Source organism: Halictus rubicundus, chromosome 16 (assembly GCF_050948215.1).
Source record: "Halictus rubicundus isolate RS-2024b chromosome 16, iyHalRubi1_principal, whole genome shotgun sequence".
NCBI lineage: Eukaryota > Metazoa > Arthropoda > Insecta > Hymenoptera > Halictidae > Halictus > Halictus rubicundus.
In genome coordinates, this window is record NC_135164.1 from 2008282 (window position 1) to 2019556 (window position 11275).

General features: G+C 36.2%; 3 protein-coding genes across 6 annotated transcripts; all 3 read right to left on the reverse strand.

Moving 5' to 3' along the window:
• Nucleotides 1–90: 90 nt before the first annotated feature.
• On the reverse strand, nt 91–2038 carry LOC143362272 (uncharacterized). The gene is made up of 4 exons (XM_076802281.1): nt 1979–2038; nt 1402–1611; nt 971–1189; nt 91–899 (listed from the first exon to the last, which is right to left on the reverse strand). The coding sequence occupies exons 1-4, from the start codon at nt 2015–2017 to the stop codon at nt 627–629; spliced, it is 741 nt and encodes a 246-aa protein (XP_076658396.1). The 5' UTR covers nt 2018–2038; the 3' UTR covers nt 91–626.
• Nucleotides 1556–9015, reverse strand: Scny (ubiquitin specific peptidase 36). 4 transcript variants are annotated; one of them, XM_076802278.1, is made up of 8 exons: nt 8826–9015; nt 8587–8738; nt 7346–7887; nt 7129–7242; nt 6824–7050; nt 5342–6675; nt 5056–5189; nt 1556–4454 (listed from the first exon to the last, which is right to left on the reverse strand). In XM_076802278.1, exons 3-8 carry the CDS (start codon nt 7839–7841, stop codon nt 4114–4116), a joined length of 2646 nt encoding a protein of 881 aa, XP_076658393.1. In that variant the 5' UTR covers nt 7842–7887; nt 8587–8738; nt 8826–9015; the 3' UTR covers nt 1556–4113. The 4 variants fall into 4 exon arrangements, with proteins under 4 accessions (XP_076658393.1, XP_076658392.1, XP_076658395.1 ...); XM_076802277.1 differs by lacking the exon at nt 8587–8738; XM_076802280.1 differs by lacking the exon at nt 8587–8738 and having other exon boundaries at nt 7129–7236; nt 8826–9014.
• A 790-nt stretch (nt 9016–9805) lies between these two features.
• Atpsynf (ATP synthase, subunit F) lies at nt 9806–10930 on the reverse strand. Its single transcript, XM_076802289.1, has 4 exons — nt 10738–10930; nt 10556–10654; nt 10049–10165; nt 9806–9966 (listed from the first exon to the last, which is right to left on the reverse strand). The coding sequence occupies exons 1-4, from the start codon at nt 10814–10816 to the stop codon at nt 9938–9940; spliced, it is 324 nt and encodes a 107-aa protein (XP_076658404.1). The 5' UTR covers nt 10817–10930; the 3' UTR covers nt 9806–9937.
• Between the last annotated feature and the right edge of the window lie 345 nt (nt 10931–11275).

Sequence of the window (11275 nt, forward strand, 5' to 3'; positions counted from 1 at the left end):
CACGCGGTTCTATTTCCATACTCCATATAATAAATTCAATTCTTATCAGTTTTAATAAGCTCCCTTTTTATAATAATTGCTCGAGTATACCGTGTTGTTATTATAATATTTCCCTTAACACTAGGTTTACGTCAAAATGACATGAGGAATTATTCAACAAATTTATTTCTTTGAATATATACTATAAAAAAAATGGCTAAAAATTTAGATAAACACGTTCTCGTTATTTTTATAAAGAAACGTAGAATAGTCAGTTTGAGTGCTCCGTAAACCCAGTGTTAAATGACTTAAATATTGAGATCCAGATAATTGTTTGTCTGACTAGCTTCAAATATATTGTACGTTTGTATATTGTAAAGTAATGTATTATGTATAGTATAGATAAAAAAGTTATCGCTGTAAATTCTATTCTTTAAATTTGCAGCACGTTGCCAAATATCAGTCATTAAGTGAATAAAGACATATTAATTCAAATGATAGAATCATTCTCATTTCTTGTCAGTAACTATATATTATTGTATTGCTTCCCATATGGATAGAAATTGCTTATGAAAACGTATACAATAAAGAATTTGTTGGAATTGAAATGAATAAATATACATAGAAATCGATCCTCCTCATGTTGGCTAGCAAGGACAAATAATTTTACGTTTAACATTCTTGATAATCAAAACTGGTTTCTTCGGTATATTCTCTGTAAGAATGTGATTAGGATCTAATTGCTCGTATCCTAGCAATTCGCCAGTCAGTAACTTTGCGACAATTGAAAATGTGCTCAAATCATTTAAAAATGATTTTTGCACGGGCAGTAACTCAATGTTTGAAACATACTTGTCTACCATTGACTCTAGTTTTGTAATATGCGGAATGATATTTGATATCGATAAATACTGTTGTAACTGTAATTCGAAAAGGAAAAGTAACATTGAACTATTATTTATCTCAACTCAAGATCAGTCAACTTCCTTACCTTATAATCACATTTTTCTAAGCTATTCAAAAGTCTCTCAACTTCCATGATTAACTTGCATCCCTCCAATGCATGCTCATGGTTGTAAGAAATGTCATTAGCTTGCAGACACACTTTCAGCAAAATGACTTCTTTTTTTACTTTATCCAGTAGCAATGATAATGGGACTCCTTTTAATGTTCGACTTGCCATGCGAATCTTAGAATTCTTATCACAAATCTGCGCTTATATATAATTTAATCATTTTTTACATTATTATTTGATGATGCAGAGTGTTCACACAATTACTAATGTTTTTCTCCTAAATGTTAAATATGAGAGAAAGGTGCTACTAACATTTTTGTTGGTTTTTTTTTTATTAATTAGTAATTGCCTGAACACTTTGTATATGAACAGAAATTGGTAATTAAAAAATGCCTCGGTACTATTACCTGCCGATTAATGGAAGTCCACGAATTCGAAATCTTATCTATAAACTGTTTGACTTCGTTTCCTTCTGGATAACGTGCATCAGCTAAATTCCATAAAGAGTCGAGTTTACTCTCGAGACCCCGTGAAACGTTATTGAATACCATGAGCTTAGATTCTAATTCATGATCGATTCTTAAATTGTAACGATTCTCTGTTTTCAGTATCGCTACCTAAATAAACACCAATAGTCTTATGTTTTCTTACTGGTCTTTATTTATAATATACTTTTATGTCGTTTCTTTTCAGATAGAAGTTAATGCACTTTTCCATTTTTTTTTATATCCACGAATCATAGTCGTCAAACTCTTTTTTTTTTGTACCGCTTACTTTAACTCCGTATTACGCTAAATAGCTCGAGAATACGTGTTTTTAATAGTAGTATATGCAATACAATTCCGTTTTTCGACATTCTCGTGACAAACGATAAAGCTCCGGTTGGATCACGAAATAAATTATAGGTAAATCGAAATCATAGTAATTGGTGGGTTTGACTCGTTCCGAGAGTATATGAAAGTTTTAAATCGTAGAAATACTCACATTCCTCTCGAGTGTGTTTATGAGCTCGCTTTGGGACATTTCCTCCTTTTTCAACAGAAACTCCACTTTTTCTGAATATCCAGAAACACGTGTCGGATGGTGTTACAAATAATAGAGATATATAATATCGACGAGACGCAACATTAATAAAATGCTAAAATAGATTACTACGTGTGTCTACGAACGTTTCATCCTCGCTCGAAAACACGATAGTCTTATTTTTCCTCCTACAGCGTAAATGAATGTCGGTTTCTATGGATTTTTACCGTCCTCTATTCTCGCGCGTCTCGATATATTGATATTCCAAACATCGTACAGACGACATTTCTTTTTTTTTTTAATTATTATTATTTCTTTTTTTTTTTACGATACTTGATACATAAATTAAATCTGGCATTCACCGCTGTATAGTCGGCATCACATACGCTCACAATACTAAACATAATGATCTTTACAAATTCTCGGAATCCGTTCACGCAAATGATACATGAATTTGCATGTCCCTTGCAAATGACCATTATCCTACTTCAGCGCAGATGCAGTAACATCGTGCCCTCTTACTACAAGGTTACATCATGATAATTATATTATTATGTTTATCGCGTTATCAAGCTAATATGATTATTAAATTGCGTCTAATACTTAAGATATAGGTCCGACGAGCACACGACAAATGCATGTACCATCCGAAACGAAATAATCAGTGGGAATCGACAAGATCCGTTAATAATTGCCAGATCTCAATATATGTTTATCTTCTTTTGGCTCCTATTTAGTTTTGTAGAATGATATAACGAGGTATTACAATGTAACGAGCTGACAAAATCCGCCGGCCTCTTTACACTTCGCTTAACAATTTATCTATGGCTTTTTGCAATGTTTAATGCACTATAAGAAGTCCATATTATTAAAACTCTACACTTAACTATGTAATTTACAATGTTCTCGTTTTTAAGTAGTAATTCAATAACTCGGTATCATTACTCATCTTTATAATTAAACCTTCTCCTTCCGATTATACACAATTTACTCAGTCACTCTGGAATTGTATGTATAGTACTATATAAAAAAAATTCAGAGTCCACGTATATTCACAGGTATGCACATTCATTATATTTTTAATGAGAAATATTTCGCTCAACGGTTACAATAATGAACTCAATTTTTCTTTGATACTCGATACGCTGAAGAATATCATTTCCCTTAGTGCAACGTTCGACCAAGAATTGCTGCACAATTATGCTATTTTGGCTATCGGTTGAAGAGGGAGGAGTATCTCTGTCGATCAAAAGAAAAAAAAAACAAAGGACGGATTTTTTTTTCGAAGAACACAGGATGTTCTCCGAAACGAAGTCGAATTGAGAAGCAATCTTACAAGAGACAAACAATCAGTCGAGAATGAGATGTTTACAAAGTGAAACGTAACATGTGCATACCATGCTTGTAATTTTAGTTCCGATGTTATACTCGATATTATAAATATTATAAGATTAGTATAAAATAATTCCTTCAAATTCTTGTAATTATTGTGTCACGAGAGAGTTAAAGAATTTTTATAAATAAAATTCAAATCACGTAATTCGAATGAAATAACATGAACATAATTGCACCTTCGTAACGAAATGAGAACGTTGTAAAACTCTTATCGATATAGTATTTAAAAGTCATTAATGTAATGTTTAAACATCGGCGCAATCGCCCATTCATTCCTCGGATATTACGCGTTACAAGACTAAATCAATAACGTTCAAAATTTAATTCCATTCGTTTTGAACACAAGATTGGCAGAGTTACTGATACTCATCCCCCCTTCCCCCATTTGTCCTGTGTAGTACCAATGTCCGCGGACACAGTGTGAACTACAAAAAGGACGATAGAGTACTTTTAAAAGTCTTTCTCAGGAACCTGCAAGACTGTTTATCATGCAGTTTCACGACTTTTCTTTTACAATAAATGTTGAACAGTTAATTCCAACGTTAATTGTCTAAATTAGCATTGGTCGCTATCGCGTTTCCGTGTTTCAACATGTTGAAAAAAATTACAATTTGCTTTAGCAATAGAAGAACTAACAAAGTCTTTTGATATCAGATTGCTTTTCAAGTTTCTTGTCCCACAATAATGATTCCCCGTTTATTTTATCCCCGTTGCCAGTGTGCTCGCGAATGACTATGGTATCGGTAATGTGCAGGTCTGTATGGTCTACCATGTCGTTGCCGACTGTGGTTGAAAGTGCTGTAATACTGTCTCCGATAATAACCATCGAGAGACCGGTCCCACGTTTTGCCGTTCTGATACTCTTGGAAAGGATTGTAACCTGTGTTACTTCTGTCTTCGTATGTTCGGTGATCCTTCATCTTCTTTACTCGGCCGCGGTCTATATCGTCGTCGTTTGTGTACAAATGACGCTTACGCTCTTCCCGTCTGTCATTGTCTACCTCTCGGTCTAAATGCGTTCTGTTCCCGTTCCAATTTAAAACTGTAAACATATAAGCATATATTACACTGTTAACATCCGTAAAAACACAACGCATACAGGGTGACCCATTCGAATCGATCCACTCGAATATCTTCAAAGCTGCTGACGATTTTGGCCCACCCTGTATAAAACTATTCGCAACAAACATTGACAACTAGACTGCGGATTTTATCCATTTATGGCAAAAATGAAATCTATTATTTTCAGCCAGTTACAATTATTAAAGTAAGAATAAAGTGAATTTTACATTAACATTCGATAGTGATGAAGTAATAATATTTAATATAATTTTCTGTAATATATTGGTGCTTGACAGATTGTACCTTCATTACGAATTTAAATATCATTTTGAATACAAGTTGATCGACTATGATTTGATAAATTACGCTTTCCTATAAACGTTGCTGAATCACCGTACGACGGGCTTTTGCAGCATTTGAATTGTTATAAATTTTCGAGCCTTGTACATTTATCCTATTACTTTGCGAAGGAATGTTCGATTGACGACACATGGAAGCGCAAGAAATTGATGAGGATTTCGAAGGAACGGGTGCTGGTTTCAGTGGAAGATTCGGCAATAATATTCGTTTGCTGTACTGACCCGTAGAACTGCCATAACCGCGATGGGACATCTTTAATAAACGGGAAACTGTCTCTGAATGGTTCGTTCCGTTGAAGTCCCTTAAGGCTGCTGCACTCGGTGTAGTGTTATTGTGGCTTTTATTAATATCCTCCCTGTATAAACAATAATTACATGTCACATCAACCGTTCACCATACTAAGGAATTATTAGGCTGCAGAGTTTATGCATTTCTGACAAAACTGTGAAGATATTCGAAGAATTTAATCCACAGTCTAATAATTATAATTTCACGAAAGTCCCTTACTTGTCGGTGACAGACCACCCATTAGGCGCCGCGGTCGACGCAGGAGAAAATGTGTCCTTGGAAACCTGCCACCCTTTCATACTACTAGTTGCCGCTTTTGTAACCACTTTCTCATCCTGTCCAGTCTTTATTCTAACAGATGGATGCCACTTGCTCTTGCTACTGCTGCTTTCCACTTTACCATTTGCTTCCGACTGACCGTTCAGATACTTCTTCAGACTTGTAACGGTGCTGCAGCTGGAACCGTTTTGTGTTTTTGTACACTGTACTGCATTGCTTTGGCTTTGCGAAATATTACTGCCATTCGTTTTCGATGCTGACTTCTGCACGTCTTTCGTAGCGAGAACCGTTTTAGGCGTAACAGTCTTTATCGGACACCCTTTTTGGACGCCGTTAGTACCACTAGGGGGAACGCTCGGCTTCGACGCGGTATTTGGATTCATTTTAGTCTTCACCGACCCAACGAAAATCACATCTTCTTCTTCGCTAGATCCGTCGTAAGGGACCAAACTATTTTCGTTCAAGATCTTGCCATTTTTAATGTGCATGATTAACCTCGGTTGCGTTTTGTCTTGCATCTTCTGCGGTAACTCTGGCCCAATAAAATTCGTTACTTTCTGCGTAGAGAACTGTGCATCTGGGATTTTGTTCACCGACGCTTGTGAACTCGTTTCCGAATCTTCGCTACTCTCTTTAACAGTCGTCGAGCCGTTCATCGATCCGTTCAACGTAATCAGTCCAGACGTTGACGCTTTAGGGCTTATGGTTCTATTCATAGGACTTCCAGGCGAGGACAATGTATTGTTCATGGTCAATGTGCCATTTAATTTAACAGTCTGTTGATTCTGAACCTGAGATTGCGTCGATTGCTCCATCTCGAAAATCATGATATATGCGTTTGTACTCAGTACATTACTCAAACTAATCGGACGAACACAATTATCGTCAAAGGAATAATAATTGCCTGTTGAAACCTTGGCAACTGCAGTATAATGCCCACAATTCACCGATGGACCCATATGCGTGACTATTGACGTCAGTTTGTATGTAAGCGGTTGTGCAGGCTCCCCTGGCTCCCTCCAGAGATAAGGACCCATATCAATTGTTTGTTTAAAACCTATGTGCTTGGATATCTTCCCGCCTAGAACGCTAAACCTCTTCAACTGCACGCAAAGCACTTTCGGAGGTCGTTCTAGGCTGAACTGTTTCGTGGCAGGAACTCTTCGTTTACAAGCTTCGCATTTGTAATCATTGTTATCTAGCTGTTCGCGACTAAAGTAACTACTCAACGCCTCGTCCAGAGTACTTGCTTTCCGTATATCTACCAATAAGTCCTGCGAAAAAAAAGACTCGGAAATTAATAATCAAATATTTTAATTATACCGGGTGAGTCACTTAACTGTACCACCTAGCTTTACTCTGTGTATTTAACTGTATTTGTGAATTGAATTCAATGTTGTTCAATTCTGAATTTACACGTACCTGAAAGTGCTGAAATGTAGTAGAAACATGCCGACACTGTAGGCACTTTACTTCAGTACGAATATAGCCACCAAAGATTTGATTAATAGGAGTTGTCTCTTTAGAGTAACTGTCTAATTTGCTAGCTTTGTGTCTGGCTAAATAAGCTTTCTCCATGCCTTCTAATAAATAACGTAAAAATTCGTGAGCATCTTCTTGTTGTCCTGGCACCATGGTTCGGCAAATGACTGGCAAACAAATCGAAAAAATAATTTATAAGGATAACTGAAACACTGACAAATATCCTACAATTCACATATACTCACGCTTCAATTTATTGTATATATAAAATGGCTTAATAGCACATCCAGACTTTTGATGACTAAATTGTAAAGTCTTTGCAACCGCACAGGTAAGGCACTCTCCACTTGCATCTAAAACTAACATACTATCAAGATAGAATACAAAAACATGATATTATAATTTCAGCTTTCATTTGACAAGGTCTACATTATCGAGAAGATACAATCTATTGTAACTCACCATTTTGTTCACATCTTGACGTGTGGTGTGAATCCGACAATAACCAGTTAACAAGTGCCGGTACATGGAACAATGCTTGAAGCGTGCTGTTCAAATAACAAGTATTTCCAACATTGTACATGCCAGCTCCGACAGGAAATGTGCCTTTCCATCCTAAGGTGATTTTCTTCGAAGAATAAAGTGTAACAGTTGGTTCTGGTAAACTGGGCCCCTTAGATGCTTTTTCATTTTTCTTCCCATAATTCCCACTGTCTTTCACCTTCTCCTCAGAATGCTCTGAGTTTGGTAAGCTTAGCACAATGTATTTGGCTTTGAGTTGATCCAAAATTGTTGTTTGATAATCGTCCACTTCTGTGTACTGAATTTCCGATTGTAGGATCCTGGATGCGCTACCAACTAAATTCGTTGAAAGGTCATCTGATGTTTTCGATTGACTTGTCTCCAGAGTACGGCGGAGCGTGGCCGCTACTGGGTCACAAATGCTCACGGCAGGCATTGTTGTTATGTTTCCTTTTGTATCAAATGTTTCTTATCTGTTACTCCTATAAGCAATTAAAAAAAAATCAATATTTCAGCAATATTTCATAGACAAGTGTTTTGTAAACAATACAATCGAGCAGTGATGCTTACAATACATAAAATATTTTTGGCTTTTTAGTTATTTCTATAATAACTTTCAAATCGATGTAAAAGAAATGGGAATTGAATTTTCGCGTTGATTATTAATTCCATATTTCCGTATTATCGGAGAATTTGTTCTCTATTTAAAATCGAACACGTGAGACTAAATATGGCAAGTAAATAAATGATACGATATTGGTTCAGAAAGAAATGTAGAAAACCACATAATTTTGCTTTAGCAAACGATAAAATAACCCAATTACACCGTACGTCACTTCGCCAGCCGCGTCGAGCTAAACAAAACGGTTTAATAGCACAATAATCGTACATTTTTCCTCTTCGTATTCAAGATACATGCGTGCGTGCGAGCATGTTACAGATGTAGGATGCCGCAGATGTTGAAGTAAAAGGGTTAATTCCACAACTAATTCATGTAGAAAGGCACTGTTAATAACGAATCGATATTCCACTTGTAGAAACCGTCCGATAGAAAAACGTGAAAAACGAATCGCTTTAAGCACGATCGGTAATTACACAATATTCGATCGAAAACTTGTAACGAAATGCAGGAAAAGCACGCGGCATGTAATAGATACCGCGCGAACGGATTCATTGTTTACCTTCTCCTCGTGATTATACACGTTACAGCCTGTACTCAGTAAATTTATCGACGTTACCACGGTGCATTTCACATAATAGACGAAATTCTCGGATCGCGGACACGTAGAATCACAATGCTATCGATTTATTCGAAATTCCACACGCTTACGTGCTCCAAAACGGTTACCGGATCGGTTTAACTGAGGGCGCGTGTCTCCGGCCACGAGTCATTTTTTCCCGCGTACTTTCTCACACTTACCCAACTGTCGTTTCGACGCGTGAAACGGTAACGGTAATTTCAATGAAAATCACTGTTAAAAATACCGCGGGTCGGCACTACACGACATTTTTCGAACCGTTAGTTTTGGGCATGCGAAATCAAGGCCCATCCTCTATCGTGATGTCAGCCATTTGCAATTACACGGGTGGCCATTAAACTTTTTCTGGTGGACCGTGCGACACGTTCGAGGATTCCCAAAGTGTAAAGCCCGTTTCACATGTCGTCAGCAGATGTGCGATCATAACGGTATCCAAAGTTGCTACACCGAAGACCGATTACTTATCAATTTAGTATTGCAGATAATTCCAGAAATTCTTCGTAGACAATGTGAAACCGGAATTAAAAGTGAAAAATGGAATTTCAGCTTTGTTCTCATGTTATTGATAATTTTAGTCGACCAATAGCAGCGTGTAAACGTTTTGTAGATGTGTATGGTACGTTCACATTTCTACTGTTTGCACAATAAGGAAATGTTTAATCGTTAATAACTTGAAAACGAAGCTGCAATCGCATATTTTTATTTTTTATTTTAAATTTATATTATACTGAAAAATCACCCGTTCTTTTAAAACCTCAATTTTTAGCCACAAGTTTTCGCCGCAAAATGGCGCTACAGTTCACTTTATTGCTAGATTCATAGAAGACAAATAAAAGTTTATTTATGAAAATAATTTCTATCATTATTAAATTTTCCTCCATTCAAATTTTTTTATAATAATTTAATCAAATTTCTTCTAAATTTTCATAAATTACTAAATTTCTATTGAATATTTTTTCATCGCGAGGTTATGATCCATCTTTTACATAATACAGATGCAGAAGATTCTGGTGAACATTCCTGTAGTTTCAAAACATTTTTTCTGCTCTACGTTAGAAGAAAAAATGAATTATAACACAAAAATTATGTCCTTATCACAAATCTGGTTTAGACCTTTTCATTCAAATAACGCCACAGTATATACAATTACATATTTGAGAAATATTTATTTAGTATGTTATAAGTGTTCCAAGTCGTTAACATTCATCTTATTACCTAATGTAACGTTGTATTCTATTTTGACTGAAATGATCTTCATCAATGATGTAATATTTTAGTGGTACTTGTATTTCTTGTGTGCCCCTATAAATTGAATAATGCTTTGTTATTGTAGAGCTTTTCGTAATAGTTCGATCAAGAAGTACTTTTGAAATAATACACTTACTCAAACGCTGATAATTCAGTATATAGAAAATGATTGATCCTGAGATAGCAACTTGTAAGAGTGGTGCTACACCTGTTTTCAAAGGCTGCACATACTTATGTTGCCAGCGCCAGAAAGCTACAATGTAATGATAACTTTAAAGCTAACTTATACCATATATTATACTAGATTTCTAACTCTATACAACGTCGATACAGTAATTTTTTCTTCTTCTTAACCCTTATGTACTTATCAAAAAAACTTGCACAAAAAATCGTTTTATGATATTTTTCCATTTTCATTTTACACTTGAACAAAAAATCCTACTGTGACTTTTTCTCATTTTTATTTGACACTTCGAAATATAAAATTATGAATAAAATACGATTGATCGAATCGAACAAATGGATCGAATTAAAACGAGGAGTATGATGTAAAGGAAATAGAGGAGGAGCGCGAGAGGGAGAGCGGAATCGTTACGCAATTATTAAAGTATAATATAGCCATTTTGACACAGAAAATAAGTACCTCGTGAACATAAACCCGCAAAAGGACGAATTCCTAGGTTACGTCGTGCAACCCATTTAGGTAACTCGCCAAGTTTCACTTCGCCCAACGGTGTATCGGCTGTAAACGTATATATTCACAAATAGATTCTTGTAAATTAACATTCAATCAAGAGAGTCCATTAGTGACACGATAAAACTTACGTGTTCCATAATACCGAGCAGGATCGTACGGGCCGTGTACGCTTCTATTATAGCCCTCCGGATACAATCCGAAATTCATATTTGCTACACGAGACTCGCAGTCAGAGAGAGAGAACAAGAATGTTAACAGTTAGTTGAACGTCCGTCAGAACGTATCAACGAACTGACTGCCAATCTTAGGTTATTGTGGCCTCGCGGACACTGCGGGTAACTTCTTGTAACGAAAATCCCTAGAACAGTGGAATGTACTAGGGGGATTTCGAATGTGCCTGAATAGAAGAATTGTAGGAGAACCATCGGAAAAGTGTCCTCGAAAAAGTGCAAGAAATAGAAACGGCTAATTCCCGGGGTGATTATAAACACCGTTTTCCTTTGTCAATTGTGCCGACACGTTTTGTTTTCAAGTTATTAACGAAAAACACGAACCAATTAGAACGCGTCTACAGCAGGCGGATTCCGACTCGGCCAATGGCAACGCCACTCTCAGTAGCCGCGCTTCGATTGGTCAGTGTCTTTCGTTAATAACTCGAAAATGAAG